A 24313-nucleotide genomic window follows, 5' to 3' on the forward strand; every position below is an offset into this window, starting at 1 on the left:
TGGGAGAAGCTTGAACATCAGCATGTATGATTGAAGTTCACAAAACAGGCAAGACGAAGGTAGCACAGTGGCCTTGACCTTCAAGGGATTCACAAGTGAGTGGAAAAGCTCAGCAATATCATTTGTGGTTCAAGTCTGGTTTACAAAAGAATCAGGAGACTCCATGGATCTGTTCACTACCTTTCTCTGCAAACTCATCCTTCCAGGTTTGTTATCTTTCACCCCAGATACCTCATCCATTGTTCAATCTGTTTCTACCTCGTATCTCTCCCACGCCACTCATGAGACCCTGAGACTGCTCCAATAGCTTTCCCACTAATTTGTTTTCCTCATCTCTCCCACCCTAACCTAGCTACCAAACTAATTTTCTTTTGAAAAGGTTTGGTCACCCCTATTCTAGTGACTTTGCCACAAAGAGAAAACATGAAGTCCTTTTCTGGATTTTTAAAGCTCTTAAGAATCTGGCCCCCACGACTTTCAAGACTTTGTCATCTCCTTTCCCATCCCTGGACCTCTTTTGGTCCTCCTAGGACACTCTCTGCTCCTTTGGAGGGCCCTGACAGTGACTGTCCTAGAACCCTGTCTCTCTTCCCTTTCCCCAGCTCAAGCACTCCCTTTCTACATAAAATCCTTCCTGGGACCAGCTTCTTGGTGACCTCTTCTCTCAAAACTTGCCTTGTATTTAATAATTTGTATATATTTTTGCTGTTGTTGCTTTGGGGCAACCAGGTGTAACAGTGATAATACATGAAGGAAATCGAGCAATGGAAAAGACCCAGGGCACAACTAGGTGGCAAAATGCCTAGTTCTGAGTCTGGAGTCAACATTCACCTTCCCGTGTTCAAATTTGGCCTCAGACACTTACTGCTGCCTGCCTCAGTTTCCTCTTCTGTAAAATGAGCTGGAGAAGGAAATGGCAAACCCTCCAGGATCTTTGCCAAGAAAACCCCCAATGGGGTCACAAGGAGTCAGACTGAAAGTAGACATGCTGCCTTCCCCAGCGGTTATGTAATGGGTTGGGTTTTCTGGACTCTCTGCCTAGCACCTGGCCGTGAGTGCTCAACAGTGCCTGATGGATGGATGGGAAGACATGCTAATCTATCAAGTACACATTCCCCATTTCCTTTAACTGGGACATAGCATTTAGTTGCTTTTCAGTGGCAAATATAAAAAGAGTGTAGGTTCTTAGTTCTGCTCATAAGGTATTTGGCAATTTTTTTTTTTTTTTTTTTTGCAAAAATGAAGGGGATGACTCAAATAATGTGTGGTCCATCCCAGATCAAAAAATTCCTATTCTAAATCATGACATTAAGAAAGCTTCAGATTATCATTTACAAAAGTATAATTAGTAAAACAATCATTCACAAATTTAAATAACTCCATCAAGATTTATTTCATCTTCAAATATTTATTTACAAACTATATTCAAAAATGAAAATATGTTCTTCAACTTCTTCAGATAATGCCTAAGTAAATGAGAGGCAGTGGGGTCTAGTGGTCAGAGTTGAAGGCAGAGCCAGGAAGATCCGGGTTCTAATCCCATCCCTGACACACACTAGCTGGGATCCTAGGCACGTTCACTGGGCTGCACTGGCAGAAGTTTCCTAGCCACATTGGTGAATCCACAGGGTCAGTCCTTATTCCCTAAATGGGAACTAACACACTGACAATTCCTTGAAGAGACTCCTGTAGAGCTGCACTGATCTTAACCCATTAGAGAGAATACCAAGACTCCCTTCAAAACTTAGATGTGAAAAAGCAGTTCAATTTTGTCCCAGGGGTCCTTGGAGCTGTGCAGCTTACACGTGCAATCTCCTTCACACCGCTAAAAACCCTTTCATGTCCATTACAGATCCAGTGGTGACCAACATTCTTAAGTCCGTGATCTTCACATGGAGAGATCATTGCAGGCGAGCAAAAGTTCTCTTCTGTGAGTGACCTCCGTAGCACATACAAAACCGGCTTGAGTCTGCTGGAAGCAGGTTAAGTCCATTTTTTAAACCCTAATTCTACATTCTGAAAAAATACAAAATTTGTGCAAAAGCTATACTTTACAGTGAAAATTTCTCTCTAAAGTTACCAAGCTTTATACACAATGCAGTTAAAAAAAAAAAACCAACAATAACAATAAACTAGAGGTTGTGCTTGAAGTCATAGGAATGCCCTCAATGGATCAGCAAAATGCCTATACAATGCACTTTATAATTACATATGCAGATTTTACATTCAAATTGTTTAAGAGGTTCAAATCCTTGGAGTCTTTGCTAAGAAAGCACAACTCTGCCTGAAGTTTCTTTAAGAAACACAATAGCATTTGCTCCATTTTACAAACCCTCTTTATTTTCAGTTGCTTCCCTACTAAGTCTTTGTAAGATTTTCTTTTTTTATATCTCTTTAGTTTGATCATCTTCTTCAAGCTTCCTGATTTCATTTTTTAAACAATTGATAGTTTCACGACTTGCTTTTAATCTCTCTTTAAGTTCAGCAATTTCAAAGCTTGTTTTTTTCTTGGCAGCTTCTAATTTTTCCCTGGTTTTTACTTCAAGTTCAGCAACTGAAAAGAAAAAAAAAGATAAATCACTTTATTTTCATATGTTCAATACATATGCCATGATTTTAGTACTATTTTCAGATAAAGGTTTTCCATAATTTTTGGCAAATATGGGAAAATCAATCCTTAAGTTTTACCTCACACTCAAAATGGGCAGATAATAAAAGATGGGAATAGTTAATGTTAGAGGGAATGTGGGAACACAAGTGCATTTATACATTATTGGTGGAGCTGTGAACTGGTTCAGTTATTCTGATAAATTACTGAGAATCATTCAAAGAGAGTGACTAAAATATCCTTTGACTTAAGAGATTCCACTTTGACCTCTCTAAGGAGGTCAATGACAAAAGAAAAGGTCCATATACATGCAAGTATTTGTGTAGCAAAGAACTAGAAACAAAGCTAAACAAAGCCAATGCCTCTATCAGCTAGAGAATGGCTAAAGAAAACTGTACTGGGAAACTGAACTTCCTTTAACTCTCCTAATCTTAGCAGAAATTAATGTATTTAACTGTCCCTTGGATCCCATCTCTTTCAACCCTTTCCAACAAAACCCTGGTTTCATTAGTAATCATTCCATTTTGTCTCATGCATTTTCAGTTTTTTCTACTCTACTGAGTTCATTCCTTCACCTTACAAACATGAGTCTATTTTACCTTTGAAACAGTAAGAAAAAGCTTTTACTTATTTTTCTTAACTCCTCAAGCTATCATTTCCCCTTCCCTCTTCTGGTTTATTCTCAAATAGTAGTATCTTGAACTTGCTGCCTCTTTTTTTTTTTCACTACTCACTCATTCTCCAGCCCCTCGTAACCCGGTTCTGTTCACACCACTCTACTGAAACTGATTCTATGACCTTTATCAAATTCAGTTGTCTTCTGACATCATCCTATTTGATTCCTCTGCAGCATAAAACACTGGATTATCCTCCCTTTTCTTAACTCCTATAACCCCACTCTTATGCTTCTTGTTCTCTGATTCTTTCTCCTGTCTTTTACTACTCTTTCTCTTCTTAGCTCTAAAACACGAATCTATCCTCATATTCGGTCCTCCTTTGGAATTTCCACTTACATGGTTTCAATCTTTTTCTCAATTATGTTACAAATCCTTAATTTTGGGCTCAACATTTCTCTAGGAATAGTACTGTATTTTCAGCTGCCTCCTGGCTCTCTCCACCAGGATGCCCTATCAGCACAAAAGGTCTAAAAGGAGCCTTCCACATATTATTTCTCCAACTTCTCTATTGCTTTTAATGGCACTCTTACCCTTTCTGGTATACCAGGCTGCTAAGTTATTTAAGACATTTAAGACATTGCTGTTTCTTTATCCCACACAAAAGCAATAAATTGCCAAGTCTTGTTTATCTGTAGGCTCCTCCTTTTACTCCCACTGAAACTTTAGTTTAGTTTAATTTAAATCTTTTACTGACTAAAGTGTGTCCCCTTCTCAAATTCCCTTCTATAAGTAATGTTAAGGCACGCACCACAGTGATGTCACTTGTCAATTAAAAAATATCCAGTGTTTTGATGCTTACTGAATCAGATCTATACTTCTGACTCTGACAGTCAAGGTGTTCCACAGCTTACTCCAATTTATTTTTACAACTTTATTTCACATTTTTCTCCTTGTTGCATTCTGCATTGCAAATGAACTGTTCTCTATCACCTGATCCCCTCCTATTTAGATGAATATAACTTGAAAAGTTGTCATTGAATGGTACTTAAAATAAAGGTTTTCTTCTATGAATAGATATTTACTGTAGAGATGTTCATCAACATGAGAAAGAAGTTACATTTTGAAATATTCTGGCTATGATGATGATTCAGATAGGAAATGACCCATAATGTAAACAATACCTTTTATATCCATAGCACTTTTTACCATTTCAAGATGATCTCACACAAATATAATCTCACTTTATTCTTACAACAAATAGAGCAAATATAATCATTTCTATCTTGAGGGTGAGGAAACAAAAGCACAAAAATGGTTAAAGGTTTATTTAAGGTCAAGGCAGAAATGGGACTAGAACCCATATCATCTTCTTTCCAGTCCAGTATTCTTTAAGGTTAATATAAAAACAGAATTAATTTTGTACAATGAAATATATTTTAATTCCCTATTTTACAATTCTCAAATGCAAATTTCCCCAAACTATATGATAGCTGATGTAAATGAAAAAATGTTGTTTTCTATTCATAGGACAGAAAATTATTATTTTGCAGGTTCAAGTTCTTTCTACAAAGAATTTTGAATTAGATATTAAAATACAACAAATGTTACGGTGAAGAGAGGGCATCAAAATTCGTGTTAACAAAAGAGAAATACAAATAGAAAAAGCAGGAGGAAAATCCCAAGAAACGTGTCTTATGAATCTGACTTTTTGATGTCTAAAAGTATCACGGGGGCAGCTAAATGTTGCACTTGATGGCCCTCAAGTCAGGAGGACCTGAATTCAAATCCGGCCTCAGACATTTAACACTTACTAGCTGCGTGACCCTGGGCCAGTACTTAGCCCCAATTGCCACACATTAAAAACAAAAACAAACAATCTATAAGTAGCACAACTTTGGGAGACATTTAGGGTATACTGTGCTATATCTTAACACTCATATAATTTACTTAAATGAAGACTTTTTTAATAAGCAATAATGACATGTAGCCTATTCAAAACTTACATTCTGTTTCATGCTTATAGGCTCCTAACGTTAGCTGCCGAGATGTCGTTAATAACTGTTGCATCATTGCTGTTGGATCTTGAAATATCTAAAACAATAATAGAAGATAAACTTTTAAGTCTTTTCCTTCAAAAAAGATTTGAGCTTTCATCTTAAAAAAATTCTTACCATTTCATCATAGAACTCAGAAACCACAGTCTTTTTCCCCAGCATTGCATTGGTGTCTGACTGAAACAGCTTTAGTAAGTGATAAAGTGTTACCTATAAATAAAAATAGGTGACAAATAAGTATAATATTTTCCATTGTCATCAAAAAATATTTATCAGTCCTGTGACTGCACTATGCAAAGATAGTGCCAGTACAACATTTACTTACGTAGATTTTTTAGGATTGACAAATGATTTACATAATTTTTTATGATCTTCACAACAACCGTATAAGACAGTGTTATTATAATCTGTATTTTATAGATGAGGAAACTGAGACTGAGAGGGTTTTAATGAATTCAGGTCTTCCCATTCCCTATACCTGTAATGCCCCCTCTTCTCACATCTGCTTCTTATCTTCCCAGATGTCCTTTAATAATTAGCTTAGCTCAAGTTCTACCTTTGCTTTTGGCCCTTTCTGATCACCCCCTGCTACTGCCACTACTTGCTTCCTCTGAGACTGAGACACACACACACATATACACACCCAAGACCTCCATATATGTGTAATGTATAAGTCTATACATATGCACATATATCTATTTACACACAGATATATATAGTTCTCTATATATGTGTATATAGACACTATCTAGCTTACATAATATAGAACTATATGCATATGCCCATATATACATATATTTATATATGTGCACACATAAATAGCTATATGATGTCTTTCCTTTAGAACATGATCCTCTTGAGAGCTGGGACAATTTGTTTTTTTTTTTTTTTTTTTTAAATACAATGTCTAGACATAGAGTAAACTAATAAATGCTTATTTAAATGATTGGTTCAACTGATTAAGTATCTCAACATCAATTCCAATGGTCTACTGACCATACCATGTTGAATTCTAGAATTTGTTCCACTGATTTAGTGAAAGAAATTACCTAATGTCTTTATACAATTTTCCCTTCTGTTAGAGACTAACAGTGACACTTTCCTATTATGAAGAGAGGGAATGAAATCAGTAATGAATGATCTGTTAAAAGCCGTTCAATTGTGAAAAGAGTTAATAGTAAAAGAGAGCAAATAGTAAAGATTAATATTGTTTTCAATCCCTTTGTCTTCAAAAAGCGAATCATGTCAACAGGTGATGGCAATTCCAGAGACAATGTTGAATCCACTGTTATATAATTTAATATATAATAATATGATAATAATAATAATATGGTTATGATATCTACTACATACCAAGCACTGTGCTAAATGCTTTACAAATAGCACTTCTGATCTTCATAACAACCCTGTGAACTATCTTACAGGTGAGGAAACCAAGGCAGATAGCATTTAACAGATAGCAGGTCTCAGAGTAAAAATCTAAGGCTGGATTTGATCTTGGGCCTTTCAGTTTCCAGGCCTGGTTCTATTCACTGTTCTGTCAGCTGCCCCAAAATAGGTTTAAAAATTCCACATTACCAAGTTTTTTTTTTTTTTCTTAAGCAAACAAATCAGGAATATTGGGGAAAACCCAGTAAAGAAGAAATGTCTTGTATACATTATGTGTGATGCTGAAGTCTGCAGCTAAGTACATAACAAATGCTAATAAAATGAAAATGTCTTGTTTAAAATGAACACCACATTTCTATAAAGAACAGAGGTGGCAAAAGTAATGAGCTCTAGTCAAGTAGGTAACTGTCTGAGGTACACTCAAAAAGTAATCATAAGTCAACAATCAATTATTAATTATAATCAATAATTAACAATGGAAAACCAGTGAGACTAAGTAGTCATATCACTAACTTGATGCATATTCTAAAACAAGGTATTAATGTTGGCATCAAGTAAAAAAATCATTAAAAATTTTATTTTAACTCTAGTCTACGGTCTAAATTATTTGCTCACTCCTGAAAGAGAGGTATATTCAGTTCATGTATGTATATATATATTTACAAACACATATTTAATATCTTCATTGCCAAATACATTATTCTTTCCCCAACCACATTCCTTGTAATAAAAAGTAAACAGGAGAGAAACAGTTTGGCAAAACTAACCAACATATCAACTGAGAGCACATGCAATGTCTAACAAGACTGCTTAATTAACATGGGGAGCATTTTTCAAAAAATGGTTCCACATTGTCAGCACACTGTGGAAATATCTGAATGGAGGTTGGGAGGGAATTGGCCTAGATCAGGTCTAAACTATTTTTGCACCATGAACCCCTATTGAAGTATGGTGATGTCTATGGACCCATTCTCAGAATGTTTTTTTTTTTTTTTTAAATCCATCACTAGTTTCATGATATCTATTATTTTAGAATCCCTTTTATTCTTCCAGTTTTTTAATTTAATATTTTAAATGCCTCCCAATTACATGTGAAAACAATTTAACCCTTCTCTCCCAATTTTGAGTTCTCAGAAAGAAGCAATTTGATCATATTATATTACAAGTTATACATATGGAGTCATTAAACCAAAACTTTTTAAAGTTACTTACAGGCCTCTCATTAGGATCAATGAAAAATATTTTGATGATTATTTCAAATTCACCCCAACCTGTTTCTGTAATTTCATATGGTGGCTTAGTAACAACTGAAAAAACAAAAACAAAAACAAAACAACCAATAATGTAAATGCAAACAATTGCTGGGTTTTTTTTAATGTTATAAATTAAAAATCAAAATAATACCTCTTAAAGGATTGCCATAGCTTTCGTGCAATTTAAACTGGATTTTCTTCACATATGCTGACATATCCTAAAATATAAGCACAATGATAAGATTATGTTTTCCTATCTGCAAATTAAATGCATTAAGGGGATAGTAAACTGCACAGGCAATATTTTAATTAAAAAAAAAAGATGAGTGCCTCCAAATACTATTGGTTTGAAAATTCAATTTTTTTAATTGTATAGAAAAGTTGATGGTAAATAGTGTTGTCTTACAAAGAATTAGCCCCCCAGTTAAACTATTTTTAGAGTCCAGATTTGGATTATAGGAAATTTACCTATATAAGATAATGCTCCCAGAAAAGAGCTGTTGACTAGAATTTTTCTAAAGGAGAAAAAAAATTAACAAAAATGGATCATTATGTGCCTTACCAGGGTCTTGAGCTTTAGCTTTTGGTAGAAATGACCATAAACCCCATATTTAATTATCCATAAACAAAATAAATGTATAGTTTAAGACCTGCCAAAGTAAACATGAATAGAGTAAACAATTAATTTTGCAGAGAGGCAAATTTTGGCTCAAAGAGGAAAAAATAAGAATTAATGCTGCCTTAGTAATAAGTTCTTTATCATTGGAAGACTTTTTATGGAAACTGGAGTTCTAGGATGTAGTAGAGGAAACTTGTGATTTAGCTCCTTAAGCTTGGTTGAGATATAAAGTCTTTTCCAGCTCTAAGATTCCCAAGTCATTTGTTGCTTTACTTCTTAGGTTCCTTAACTAGAAATTATTATGAAGTGTAAAGAGATAAGAGAACTGGATTCTAGTCTCTGCCACTATCTAGCTATAAGACCCCTAAAAAGGTCTTTACATTACTATGGGCCCCTATTTTTTCATCTAATAACTAAGGAGTTTGGCCTCTTAAGAATGTTTAAAAATGCTATATGACTATAAACCAAGTAGAATTGTTTTCTAACAAATATATAGTAACTTACAAATTCAAATGAATGCTATTTTCAGGCATTTACTCAAATGGATCAGTTATTGTTTAAAATGATTCTGAAATTCCTCTAAGAACTTTCTCCTGAAACACTTCGAAGTCCCAGTTCGCTTCATGGAGCTTTTGCGGTTTCCCATTCCACTCTTCAAAATGATCATTTGTATTACTCATGCCACTCTTTAAATGACCTGGATTTCATCACAGGACTTATTGCATGCTTTTCTCATTCCCTTTTTATTCTGCAAGCTCCAGAAGGGCAGGGACAATGTGTGGTCTTAGCACACACAAGACCTCGCAAGCACACATGCCTGTAAACTGTTGGCTGAATCTTTCCATCCCTATGAGATCAGGTTAGCTTCTCCTCCCTGCCATTTCCCTTGCAATGGAGTAAATCACCCACAAACCCTGGAGAGCATGGCTACAAAAAGCATGGAAGAGAGCACCCCAGGGACAGAGATTGGCTTCTTTATGACATTTCACCTATGCTTTACTCTCCTATGACAATTTTTGATGATGGCTCTTAGCTTGAACTCTTGGGAATTTGTCATGACTCTTTACTCTCTTGTGTCCTATTACAAGGGAAATGTAATTAAGTTTATCTCACAACAGCTATGGCATCTAGCCTCTTCTTCCCAATGCCATCCAATTAGTGCAAGTCTCCATTCTCCCTTGCCCGAAAACTGCAATAATACTGTAGCTGTTCCCCTACTCTAATCAGAAAACTGGTGGTGGGTTCCCACTGCCCAAGGATAAATAAGCCTTTAAAGCTGGCATTCAAGACTGTCAATCTGGTCCTATTCTCCCAGCCCCGCTTTCCGAGTCTAATCTCACAATATTTCCATTATTATATCCTATGTTACAGCCATGAACTAGTCATAGGCTCTGGCTGTCATTCTGCTCTGCCTTAGCAACTATTCTTTTGCTCATCTCATCCACCAGGCCTAGAAAGGTCTTTTCTCAGGTGTCCCTGATGAAATACTTACCTTTTAAAAAATAAGACTATCTTTTATGAAGATTGTTCTCTATCCCTCTCCGTTGAAACTTTAAAGTTTTTGAATGAGCTCTTGTCCTGGTACTTACTGTCTAAAATAGTTTATTGCTGTATAAGACTGTAAACTTGAGAACACTGACCATTTCTGATTCCTTTCTTGTACTTCAAATACCCAGCACAATTGGCTTCCAAGGTCCTTCATGACATAGCCACTCTTATCTTTCCTATCTTTTTACACCTGTACCCTGAGAGGTTCTCTCAGACTCAGTGGCTCTGGCTTTCTGCTGTTGCATAAACAATGTACTCCATCTCTCAGTCCCAAACATTTTCTCTGGCTGTCCCCAGGGGCCTGGGATGCTCTGTCATGTCTGCTCTCCACCTTCCCTGGCTTCCTTTAAGATTTCTTTAAGTCTCAGCTGAAATCCCTTGTTCTGCAAGAAGCGTTCTCCCCAACTCCTCTTAATTCCAGTGCGATTCCCCAGCTAATCATTTCCAATTTATCCTGAATCTGACCTGTTTGTACATATTTGTTTGCTCTCTCTAACCTTCTTTTGCTCTTTGATATTCCCAGAGCTTAGCAAAGTTTCTGGCACATAGCATGACCTTAAATATTTACTGACAGATTGACATAATTTGTCCTTAAGTGTTTAGCACATATTAAAGTGTCATTATAGATAGCAGGTTAAGATGATTGCTTGAATAGTTTCAGATGAGCTTGGCTTTCTTTTATACATGTACTGCAACAGAGATCTCAAACAAGCACCAGACTGAACAATGATCAGAAAATTAAAAGAGTAAGTAAGAGAAGGGTTCCCATCCACCCAGGACTACACAAAAAACCCAGAAGTTTTTGGGAGCCATGAAAGGAGTTGCACTGTCAAAGCCAGAGCACATACAAGAAAATGATCCAGAAGAGCAAGAAGTGCTGTGGTGATTAAGAAACCTCTAGTAGCACTCTGATGATAATTCAGGGGAGAGAGGGCTCAAAATGGGACTCTCTAGAAGTTTGCAAACTTTAAGCACAGACAAACTGGAAACTGAGGTCAGGACCAAAAAGAATCTGCCCACCCTAATCAAGAGTTCAGGAGAGTAACTCCACAACAACCAAAAGTAGAAAAAAAAAAAAATCTTGGCTACAAGGGGTACAAAAGTATCTTGGAGAAAGGAAGTGAAATTTTAAAAATTCAGTGAAACAAGGCCTATGGAATAAAGAATGGAGAGATAAATATATAAATTAGAACAGAAGATCTTATCCAATAGAGAGACCCCATGAAAATTATTAGACTTGACAACAAGGACTACTTTTTGCCTTTTTTGTCTTTTCAGTGCTTAGCAAAGTGCCTGACTAAATTAGCTTACTGGCCAATTGAATCAAGTAGAAATCATTAATACCATGACATAATAAATAAATATTAGAACAAAATTTTAAAAAAATTAAAAGTTATCTATACTTTTTAAAGAGCCTGGAATACAAGGAGAAATAATTTAACTTCTCAAAAGCCATGATCAATTAAAAAAAAAAACAAACAAAAAAAACCCCCATAGATTCTATATTTAAGAAATTAGGAATAAAAACTGCTTAAACCTATCAAAACCAGAAAACAAAGTTAAAAACAGAAAGAATTCAATTACTTCTTAAAAGAAATTTCAAAATGAAAATTCCCAGAAATTTAGAAACCCAAATCTAGAGTTTCCAAATTATAAACAAAAATTAATGCAATTATCTGAAAAGAAAATAATTCAGCCATGGAACCATAATAAATATTGCACAGAACTTTGCAGCTGCTACTCTAATGGAGAAGAAATCTTACAATAATATTCCAAAAGGCAAAAGACCAATGTATACATAATTAAGAATAAATTGCTGAATATAATTATAGAATAGGGGGGAGAGGGAATGACCCTTTAATAGAACAAAGAATCAAGCATTCTTGATGAGAACTCCCCCCAAAAAACATGTCATCCCTCTTCTCTCCCTTAATCCCCTTAATAGTCATTAAATTGTGAACTTCTTAAAGGCAGGTACTGTCTTTTGTTTTTCTTTATAGTTTAACATAATGGCTAGTCATTACCGACTGAGGTAGGATTTCTAGATTCCAGCTACTGGAGATAAGGACTCCAAAAAATTTTTTTCCAGGAATGCTAGAAATCAGAGTGGCAGCAATTTGACTAAACTAATATCTAATACCACATAACAAGTTCCAAATAGATACATAACCTATATATAAAATGTCACATTACCAACAAATTAAAGTATGGAGACACTTTTCACAAGTATGGATAGATGAAGAGACATTTTTCACAAATTTAAATGGAGAAAAAGTTCTTGACCAAACAAGGGCCAGAGAAGATCACAGGAGATCTTCAGTACAAGCAAGATCAAAGTGGTCTGAATTAGAAGGGAAACAATTAACCAGGGAAAAAAACTAGGAAATTTCTCTGATAAAGGCCTGATGTCCATGGTATATAGGGAACTGATCTAAATATATAATATTTAATAATTTAATAATAAATAAATAAATATATAAATGACAAGCATTCCCCAACAGATATATATGGTCAAAAAATATAGACAATTCTCAAAAGAAAGGCAAACTATCAACAGCCAAATGAAAAAAATGCTCCAAATAATGCACAGTTAAGTGCAAATTACATAAACTTTGAGGTTTTATCTTCAGCTGGGCAAAGATAACAAAAAAAGGGAAAGAACTAAGGCAGTGATTATTGATCTTTCCTGTTACAGTAACATTTTATATCCATTCTCTGTAGTCAGGAAGCTCATAAGAATTTGTAAATCTTTTCACAGTGTTTTTTCTTTATGATTTTCCGATATAGACTGTTGTCCTGTTGATGCTCACTTTACTCCTAGGTTTTCATACTAGTCTCCCCAGATTACTACCTGTTTTGCTATTTCTTATGGTGTTATTCCTAGGCCATACTTTCCATTCAATTTATTATTTGATACAGATTAGTTTCCACTTCTTTACTTTAACAAAAAATGCTTCTACAAATCATTTCTATTAAACTCTGCAAATTATAAGCCCTGGGATGCTTTACTTTGCTTATTTATTTGCCAACTAAAATTATTTTGATAAAATAAGAAATACAGACCCAGGGAAAACCTATGTAATCAAAACTACCAAAAAAACCCAAAACTTCCTAAGGAAATTCTAGAGTTAATTGATGACATAAAGAGCATAACTATAATTATAAAGTGTATGACCACATTAATCATCTTTGTATTAAAATATAATGAGCTGCCCTGAGTTTATGATGTAAAAGGGCAGGCTTGAGCCAAGAGCCTGCTTGAGTAAAAATTAAGAGACCTATAAATAACTGTGAATTGTATCTTGGGGCCTCAGATAATACACCCCATTTTTATTTTTTATTTTTATAAAGGTTGATTTCTTTGCCCAGAAAGACTTCCCATCTTCTTTCTTACACTATCTAGCCCTATCCCCCATTTATAGATTTAGGATTTGTTTTGCTATGTTTACTTGTTATCGAGAAGGTTTGTTTTTAATCAAGGGTAAGGGGTCAGGAGGGAGAAGTTAGCCAGTAATAGTAATGTTCTTCTTCCCAATACCCAGGGGAAAACAGTTATCACTAAGGTATTTTTTTTTTTTTGCTGTAAAGAAAAGAGTTCAGACAGAACCAGGTAGGAGAGTTTTAAACTATCATTCTGAATTATATACCTGAAAAAAACAAAAACTAAACTAAACCCCCAAATAAAAACAAACATGATTAGTATTTCATACACTATTCTTTTATCCTTTCCTTTGTATATGTAAATATATGTGTATATATTATACACATGTACAATACATTAGCATTTTATAGCACTTTAAGGTTTGCAAAGCACTTTACAAATAGTGTTGCATTTTATTTTATACTTATAACAACAATATGGCTATGTGTTATACATACACATGTATATGAATAGATATCCATATATGTATATATACTACATAATATGCATGTATTATATACTATATATGCGTACACTGTATCTATGTATGTATGAAAACATTCATGTTTATTAGTGTAAAATTTAAAGTGACAAAAAATTTAATTAAAATTCATCTTAAAATGTTGTAAATTTGTAATATGGATATAATAGTAGATATGCAAGATACTATGTTACTATACAAATAATACCTTATCACATTTTAAAAAATATATAAGACAGCTGCAGGCAAGGAATACTTTACAAACCCCAAATTTTAGATTAATATAGTTAGTGGCAATATTCATACAAGTGGCAATATCATAACCTTTGGGTAAGTTAAAAATTATCCTTCCATGAAAATGACACACTAAAAATGTATGATCTTAAGAACTTTAAGTCATTTCAATGAAAATAAATTTATAAAAACTGCTATAATTATTTACATAAGATAAAAATATTTCTCTTACCTCATTTCGGTATGGTTTTACATATACTGTCCATTGATGAGTATGACCATCTTCTTCTCTTTTCTTTCCAAAATAACGAGCAACATTGCCATAAACTATAGGTTTAACAATAGTAACCCCCTAAAAAAGAAATTATTTTAAAACTCACTAAACATTATATTATGACTCAGAAATTAATAAAAGACAAAAGTCCTAATCATATACTATACCTTCAGGGGTCTAATAATTCAATGTTAACAATCTCATTTCCTTATAGTACATCAGTTTATATAAATATTTATAATGCCCAAAGTTATACATTATAACAGAGTTCTTTTTTGGAAAATATGTGTTATAATTGTACAAAACACTTTGAATGTGAAAAGGAATAATTATTTAAATGCTATTTTTAAAACGCTTTAATGCTATTTTACTGTTACTTGCCAATTCAAACTAATTCAATGCAAATGGAAATAATTGAGCTTATGAAATTGATTAGATAATGAAAACGCAACAGAGTTCCCTCCAAAAAAGCCCTTTAACAATAAAGATAGCAGGCGCAGCAAGTGGACAGAGCGCTGGCCTTGAAGTCAGGGAGGACCTGAGCTCAAATCTGACCTCAGACACTTAACACTTCCTGACTGTATAACCCTGGGCAAGTCACTTAACCCCAATTGCCTCAGCAAAAAAACAAAACAAAAAACAATAAAACGCAGCAGGAGGCAGCTAGATGACAGTGAATAAAGTGATAGACTTGGAATCAGGAACAACTGAGTCAAATCAAAAGCCTTAGATAACTAGCTGTGTGATTTTGGGCAAGATCACTCTGTTTCGACTTGCTTCATTTGTAAAATGGTGATAATAGCATCTATCTTCTAAGGCTGTTATGAGTATAAAATAAAATGCCACACTATTTAAGTGCTTCGCAAAACTTAAAATGCTAAAGAAATGCTAATTATTATAAGTTTTTCATTACATGTGATTCTGAAACACCATATATATCATAATATGTTTGTGGAAAGTAAAGCATACTAAGTGACCAAAATTCCATCACTGTAGGTTAAATACAGGCTGTTTTTGCAGCCTTTACCATCATCAAACATTTAACAAGTTCACACTTGTTACTGTGCATTCTATCAGCCATTGAAACAGCTCCTCACCACAAGATTCATTCCTACCACAAGCTGGGTAGGATGTAGTGGGGGATGATAAAACAAGCAAATACCTTAAAATTCTGATAATCTTCCAGTAAGAACAATCAATCAAGAAGAATTTATTAAGCATCTACTATGTACCAGGAGCTGGGGACAGGAACTTAATCTGTGATTTCACTGGTCAGGGAATTCCTTGATCAAAACAAATCATCTTCTTTTAAGTTACTAATGGAGATATATGTTCATATTTAAACAAAAATTGATTGGGGGTGGGGATGGCATCAGTTCTATGATTTCATTAACATATGGAACCAAAGATAAGGAAATGCTCTCAATCTGTGGTCCGCACCTACTCAGAAACTTTTAGTCTTAAGCGTTTCCGAAGGCATTGTGACTAGAATTCTCTTTACATTTATTTTGAATATATACTTTTATATTAGGTTCACAGATTTAAAACTGGAAATTAGAGTTGCCTGAGACACTGAGAGGTCAAGTATCTTTCCCCCAGCATTTATTTTCTTTATATTTATTCTGTATATTCTTGTAATACAGATCCATAGATTTGGAGCTGGACGGGACCTTTATTTTTGTTGTTCGGTTGTGTCCCACTCTTTGTAACCCCATTTGGGTTTTTTTGGCAAAGATTCTGGAATAGTTTGACATTTCCTTCTCCAGATCATTTTACAGATGAAGAAACTGAGGCAAACAAGGTTAAGTGACTTGTCCAGGATCACACAACACAGTTTAGTGTCTGAGGCTGAATCTGGACTCATGAAAATGAGTCTTCCTGACTCCAGGTGTGGAACTCTATCCACTGTAACAACTAGCTGAGGTGGCCCTCAAATCTTAATCCTTTATTTTAGACAAATGAAACATTTATTAAAGGTTTGCTAAGTGTTAAGTACTATTGGGGATACAAAGAGAAAAAGACAGTCCCTGACCTCAAGAACTTTGCCTTCTTTCTAACTGGGGGAGTCAGCTCTGAATAGTTCTTTATGCTAGCACCCCTTCATTAATGTCATTTCCACAGGCAAGATAGTAGTTTCTGATGATGAAGCATTTGAAAGCACCAAGAACTCTGAAAACTAAAGCTGACTTAAAATTTAAATGACTTATTTGGGGCGCAAGATTTTGAACTCTAGTCTTCCTTTCTCCTAAATTCAGCTTTCTAATTCACCGAACCACTTATGCCTTCCTTTACCTCCTCAGTTAAAATATAAGTTGTTTGCTGCAATGTGACAAGTCACTTTCTGTCTGGCTCAGTTTCCTCCTCTGTAAATTGGGAATAACAGTAGCATCCTACCTTCACAGGGTTGTTTGGAAGATCAGCAGAGTTAATATATGTAGAGGGCTTTAAGTATTTGCAAAGTATTTTATTATTGCTAATAAAAAAAAATAAATAAATGCTACTATTATTAATAAAATTATCAAAAGAGAAGTAAATGGTATTATTAATAAAAATTACTAAGATAAATTCTAGCTATTATTAACAAAAATTATTAATAAAACGCAAAAAGATAAAGCAATGCTAAGTATTTTTAATAAAAATAACAAACGGTAAATAAATGGTAGCTATTAATAAAAATTAATAAAATATCAGAAGAAATAATTCTAGCTACTATTGATTAAAATATTCTTTATATGAATAAATAATATAACTAATACTCGTCATAAAATATAACTAATAAAAATATCAAAAGACAATGCTAGTTATTATTATTGTTCATCAAAAATAGGGTCCGAGCGCAGTTGGAAGCACCGCTAGCCCTGTACCACCCCGTCCTCAGCGAGGGGGTTACGTCATTTATTACACCTGCCTCCCCGACGCCCAGCACAGGGGAGGCACCAAACTGATGCGTGTCAAAAGAAGCGCCTCCTCGACTGCTCCTCCCTGCGGCCACCCACGGGCATAAATACAGAGAAGCCTTGGCTGAAATTAAGACAGGGGGCGGAGTCGGAACGGTTGAACCGGAAGGAAAACAGCAGGGGCCGCTCTCACCAACCCCGATCCTTCTCCCAGTCATTTCCGCTACCCCACCCCCACCCCGCCGCCACTAACCTTCACTCTCCCGCCGGAGTCAGGCCCAAATTCGGCCATTCTCTTGAACATATTGCACCGGGGGAGAAGCCGCCGCCGCCACTGCCGCCGCCGCCGCCGGGGAGAGAGGGCCGGGGCCCCTCAGCGGCGCCGAGCGCTCCTCCCGCCCGGGCCTCGTTGTCCGCCTAGTCCGAGAGGAGGCGAACCACCGGGGCCCGAGGGGCCGCGAGCCCGCCTGCTTCGCTGGGCAGCGCGTTCTTTAGGCCCATCCAGTCCCGCGAGAGCGGGAAGAAGAGGGGGGAGGAGGAGGGAGTGGGTGAAGGGAGCCGCGCGTGCCCGGGCGCGCGCCCTTCTGCGGGCTAGCGGCGTGCCACTGCGCCTGCGCGGGCTGGCTGCGTCGTCGGTGCCGCTGCGTCTGCGCGGGCTGAGGCGAGGAAGGCGTGAGCTAACTGTTCCAACCACGCTTTAGTTTTATCCCGTTGTTTAATTCTCCTAACCCTGGAAGGTGGCGGGAGTTTGGGAGCGGTGTGTTATCTCCATTTTGCAGATGAGACAACTGAGGCAGACATTAAATAACTCGCCCAACTATGGTCTTTCCGATTTATAGACTGCCCTAAACCATGATAGAGAGCAGGGGGCGGAACGCAACGCCCCCTCGTGGTGCCAGGCGGAAGCTCAGCCTCTTGTTCACCCTGGAGGAAAGGGGAAAAATAAATGCCCTTCTCCCGCTCTCCTGACGTCCTTGATCGTTTATTTTAGATCGTGCTTTAGAGGCGCGCTGATAAATATCTAACAACTGGCTCTCAAACACACCGAAAGCTAATCACGTTTCATTTGTATGAGCTGCCTCCTGCGCGCCATTCCCCGTTCATTTACTGAAATTTATTCATTGTTTAAATAAATGTTGAGTTTAATTAACACTGTTACTTGTTAATTGAACTTTTATTTGCATCATGACTCCCTCTTTTCAGTCTGGTGAAGCATTCGGACCCTTTCAAAAAATGATAAATGTATAAAACGATACTTAGTATGACAAAAGAAACAATTGTATTGAAATGCAATTATCAAAATATTTCTGTGCTTCAGGTTAGAAACTTCTGCCCCAGATAGACAAACCTTATGTGCAGAAGTGGCCTTTTCCTGATGTCTCTTAATGCTAGCGCCCTCCCTAGTTGTTATAGTATTATATACATTTAGTTATCTCCATGTAATAAGTTATTTCCATTTTGTCTCCCCCCTTATATTAAGAGCTCCTTATTCCTTTTTCCTTTATTGTACAAACACATGTTGTTGGTTCTGTTCTAGTAAGCATTCTCATTAGTGATTTTGATAATGTTTTTCAAATTTTCAGATGGTACAAAGATGGTAAGGATAGCCAATAGGTTGAATGTCAGAAATTGTAAGCAAAAAGAGTTTGACAGTTTCACAAGAGATGGGATCAAATAGGAAAGAAATGATTAGAAAGAAAGGTAAAATTCTATGCTTTGGGTTAAATAAAATTCAAGTATAGAATGGTAGAAATACAACCCGATTAATATTCCTATAATACAAGTCTGACTGTGCCATTTTGCTGCTCAACAAGCTCTAATGGTTTCTAGAATAGAATACAAACTCTTTTTTTTGGTTTTTAAAGCTCTTTATTGTAAAAGAATGCAAATAGTGGGGGAACTCTGAATGAGGTGTAAGACCTTTTAGCCCAGAGGAAACCTGCTAACAGTATCTGGTTTGGCTCCCCATTTTCCCTTTGGTGTTCTCACCTTTCCTGAGAAGTCAGGGAGAGCCCTGACAGGTGGTCACCTGTGTTATACTTGAACCAAGGATACTTACAACAAGGTGTTAATTAATGATTCTCTAGTTCACATATATACTTAATACTTAGTATGGTGATAGAATGGTTCTCTAGTTCACACATACTCAGTATACTGTAATGCTGTAATTATAATAGGGTATTTAAACTGGGGGCAAAGTCAGACTCAGAGGGAGACTGGTTCAGACTGGTTCAGATTGGTTCAGACTGTCGGAGAAGATTGGGTCAAACTATAACACACACAGGCTGTGTAAGAGACAATAAAGACTTTGGACTCTATTCTTGTTCATTCTGATAGTGCCTTTCCAGAGGACCTCCAGAAAGCTAGCCCGAACATTACATTTTACAATATGGTTCTAGCCTATTTTTCCAGGCTTGTTACATAATTCCCTTCCCGTACTTGTATTCTAGCCAAACTTACTTTTTGTTCCCTTTTATCCACCATTCCATTTTCTTCCTCCTTTTCTTTGTCTAGACCGGCCCCTATACCTGGAGGTCCTTATCTCTGCCTTAGAAAATCCCTAGCTTTTTTCTAAGTCTTAAATAAATAAACTCACTTCCACATCAAAGCTAAATTATCAGAAGGCAGGTCTGAGTCACGCCCAGTCCAGAACATTTCCCTATCTTCAGAAGTCCCAAACACAACTGCTCACTTCCTTGTAGCTTACTCTCCACACCATCAGCAATTTGGTCTTCTTCCCCTTCTTTCCCCTTCTCCTCCAGTTTGAATAAATTCACTGTGAGGAGACCTGAATGATTGGTGAGACCTGCCTTTAAGTATTGCCTTTCCCCATTAGAATGTAAACCCACTGGCAAGATTTACATGACTTGATGTTGAGCGAAACTAGCAGAACCAAGAATCCATTGTACACGGTAATAGCAAGAATGTGCAATGATCAATCATGAAAAATTTGGTTCTTCTCAGCATTTCAGTGATCCAAGGCAATCCTAATAAATCTTGGATGGAAAATGCAATCCACATCCAGAGAGAAAATTGTGGAGACTGAATGTAAATCAATACATGTTATGTTCACTTTTTTTTTCCTTCTGTTTTATTTTTCTCTCATGGTTTTCCCCTTTTGTTCTGATTTTTCTCTTCCAATGTGATTCATAAAGAAATGTGGTTTTTTGTTTGTTTGTTTGGGGTTTTTTTTTGCTTTTTGCTGAGGCATTTGGGGTTAAGTGACTTGCCCAAGCTCACACAGCTTGGAAGTATTAAGTGACTGAGATTAGAATTGAACTCAGGTCTTCCTGACTTCAGGACTGGTTCTCTATTTACCACACCACCCAGGAAATGTGTTTTTTAAAAAATGAATGTACACATATAGCCAGAAAAAAAATTTTTTTTTAAGATTATAATCCTGGTTTTTTGTTTTTTGTATTTGCCATACATAATGGGGGATCCCTGAAATTGTCCTTCTTGACCTTTGGGGTGATCCCTGAAACTCTCCTGACAGGGACCCACCCTTTGAGGCAGTTAAATGGTTTCATGAAGATTGGCCCAGGACCATTCCCTACTTAGCTCAAACTTAATTGGTCTAATTTAGCTGAAAATTGGCTCAGAACCACTCCCAGTAAGTGGTCTCATTCAATCAAAATCTAGGGGGGTGGCGTGGGGTGGGAATGACAACATTGAAGTAATGTCATTGAAACTTCAGATCTCAGATCTTTTATAAAAAGGGGCAATTTGGAGCCCGTTTCCTTGTAGAGGCCCAAAAGCAGGACCATGCCAGGCCAAGGGACCTCTTCTTGGCATAGCTGCCTGCAAGGACCCCCTGCTGGCTGAGAAGACATTCTCTTCTCAGCGTTAACCTCTCTCTTTCTCTCTCTCTCCCTCCCTCCCTCCCTCTCAGGATTTCTCTGCTAGACTTTTACTTCTCTGTCAGGACCTTGCCACTGAGGAAGTCAGTCTCCTAGAAAAAGCTGACTTCTCAGTGCCAATAAACTTCTTTTGCCAGTCTAACTTTTTGGGTTTGTGAATTCTTTTACAAAGGATCTGCGCCAACCAGAAGGGGTTCCCACAACTCCCTACACTGCCACAAACCTCAATATACATAATGCTTGGCACATAGTAAGCACTTAATAAATGCTTTTTCTGGGGAGTTAGTCTAGCAGCTTAAAAGATTGATGAGTTGATCCAAAAGGCCACAGTAGTTTTGATTTGATTATTGTGGCCTAATAAGGCAGCTGACAAGGTGGAAGACTGGATAAGGTAGTTGCTGTCTAGGGTACACTAGGGATAGTAGGGAAAGTGTATTTGCACTCTCCAATCAAGGAAGTGCATTCCCTAAACAAGAGTTTCAAAGCTGAGATGAACGATCCCTCTAAGGACTTGTGGCTATGGTTTCTGAAGTTTGGACTGTTCCTGGTGAAGAGAAGTAGGCTGTCGACAGGACTATTGGCAATATGGTCCTAAATGTGCATTGATGTGAAATATAAAACTTGTGCTAGAGACTCTCATGATATGTAAACAGAATTTATAGGATTTTTTTTCTTCTCTTAGCTTGAATTCCGCACCTGAGAAATCTGGGAAAATAATATACTTGATACCTCCATTCCTCTGAGATCAATTTACTATTTGCAAGTATGCAGTTCATAATTAAAGACGGGAAGTTCTGAAAGAATGATGAAAAAATAATCTCTCAAAAAGAAAAAAATCTCTCAGAAAAAAACCAAATTCTCATTGCGCAATCCTCTCCAAAAAGATCCCTTTGGCCTTCTAGTCAGTTCCCTGTTGCTGGAGGATTTGTTTTCTTGCAGTTCTGGACAGACCCAGCAGGTGTCATTAAGATAATATTTTGTAATTCTTTGTATTTCTCAGCCAAGTGATTTATTCCTCTGCACTATTGCCTTTAGGTCTTACAGACAAAGACTGCAGCAAAATCCTTTTAGTTATTGGAAAAAACCTCAAATGTTTTCCATGTTTGGCAGGAAACAATTCACACATGTTGTGGGGATGGATGCAGTGGCAGATAAGGGACTTCCTAGTATGTTATCTTTTTTTTTTGGCCAACCTTTGACCCCATAAAAGCTCAATTAGTGAGCAGGGTTTCTGTCATGCTCCCCAGCACCATGAAAAACTCTTTCGCCAACTCCCAGTTTAAATGTGACTATAAATCAAAATATTATTCCACCCTGAGGCATTATTTTTAGCATAAGGGGACATTCTTCATCTGAATCAACAAGCTCCCCATTTTTCTCTATTTAGAAGTCAATCAATCCACGAGCATTTATTAAACACTTTTTGCCATTCACTGACAACAAAAAGCAAAAACATTGTCCCTGGTCTCAAGGACCTCACAATCTTTGGGGGGAGGAATGACATGTAAACTATATACAAATGAGATATATGGTGTAAAGCTGAGATAGTCAACAGAGGGAAAGCACTACAATTAAAGGAAAAACTTGCATATTTTTCTCTAAGACTTGAAAGCCAGGGAATCCAAGGAGGCAGAGATGGAGACTCCATTCTGGGCATGGTAGATAGCTCTGTAAATGCTCAGAATGGAGAAATAGATTTTTTTAAAAAAAGTAATAGCAAGAAGGTCAAACTAACTGCATCTAAGAGTGTGGCTGGATGTAAATTGTAAGAAAACTGGAAAGTCGTAATTAATTAGGTGCAACCAAGACAGATACAGAGTGAATGGAGGTAATCTCAGAGGATAAAGTATAGCAGCTGTTTCGGGGAGCTTGGTGGTGGAACCAGGAAAAACCTGCAGAGAGTGGAATTTAAGTTAAGTCTTAGCCAGAAAAACTATTAAGAGGCTTAAGAGAGAAAAGGGAACATTTCAGTCATTGGGAATAGTTAGGACAAAGACCGCTGACCAAAAGGGATCTTACATCTTCTTAAGAAATCTTGAGTATGGCCCAGAAAAAGTTTCAGTAACAGCAAAATAACGCTTTGGTCATGTATACTTATTGTGTATTTAATTTATACTTTAATATATTTAACATCTACTGGTCATCCTGCCATCTAGGGGAGGGGGTGGGAGAAGGAGGGGAAATATTGGAACAAAAGGTTTGGCAATTGTCAATGCTGTAAAATTACTCATACATATAACCTGTAAATAAAAAGCTATGTAAAAAAAAAACAAAAAGAAAGAAAAAGTAAGCAGTGGTTCTAGAAGAGTGCCATCCAGTGGGCAATCCCAACATTGGACCTGCAGGATAATTATTAGAGTGAGAAACTGTCTTTCTCTAGGTTTAAACAAAGTACCAAGCACTACACAGTCCAACTGCCCTTAGTTGGGGAACAAATGTCACAGGTGTTAACAATGTAAATGATTATTGAAAATATAAATAAATATAAATATGCAGCCACGAAGCTGCAGTACATTTATATATTAGAGTTGGGTTCACTTTGGGCTTTAAATATTCTCTCACACTGATCATATTACAGGAGAAAATGAATTATTCTTTATAATAATTTAAAACATACTATGCCTAAATATCTTGGGAATTACTGAAAACTCTCTTTGCACATTCAGTACTTTTGGTGAAATTATCTTTCTGATACTTCAAAAATGAAAAGGGACATCAGCAAATTTCAAGTTTATTTCATCTAAAATAATGAAAACTTGTTGTTCAGGGCAAAACCCCCAATATTGTAAGAATATTCTTTTAAATTCCAGGTACCTGAAACTGGAGTAGCTTATTGTCTCATTCTTGAGCTGTCAGATTTAAGTGGAACATAGAATTAATGCTAACTTGAATTTATAAAGCATTTTAAGGCTTACATTTTAAGGCTTTTCTTATCATGACCTTATGAAGTAGGCAGTTATTCTAGTTTTTCAGAAGAGGAACTTGAAACTTAGAGGAAATTAACTGTCCAGAGTCATGTTGGTATCTTGACTCTAAGTCTAGAGTGCTTTTCTTTTTT

The 24313-nt window shown here is 36.4% G+C and overlaps 1 protein-coding gene across 1 annotated transcript; it reads right to left on the reverse strand.

Annotated features, from left to right (window-relative positions):
* Positions 1-1388: 1388 nt before the first annotated feature.
* Positions 1389-17996, reverse strand: YEATS4 (YEATS domain containing 4). Its single transcript, XM_031940699.1, has 7 exons — positions 17649-17996; positions 14457-14576; positions 8073-8139; positions 7881-7975; positions 5397-5489; positions 5229-5316; positions 1389-2554 (listed from the first exon to the last, which is right to left on the reverse strand). Exons 1-7 carry the CDS (start codon positions 17697-17699, stop codon positions 2385-2387), a joined length of 684 nt encoding a protein of 227 aa, XP_031796559.1. The 5' UTR covers positions 17700-17996; the 3' UTR covers positions 1389-2384.
* Positions 17997-24313: the final 6317 nt, after the last annotated feature.

Source organism: Sarcophilus harrisii, chromosome 5 (assembly GCF_902635505.1).
Source record: "Sarcophilus harrisii chromosome 5, mSarHar1.11, whole genome shotgun sequence".
Classification (NCBI taxonomy): domain Eukaryota; kingdom Metazoa; phylum Chordata; class Mammalia; order Dasyuromorphia; family Dasyuridae; genus Sarcophilus; species Sarcophilus harrisii.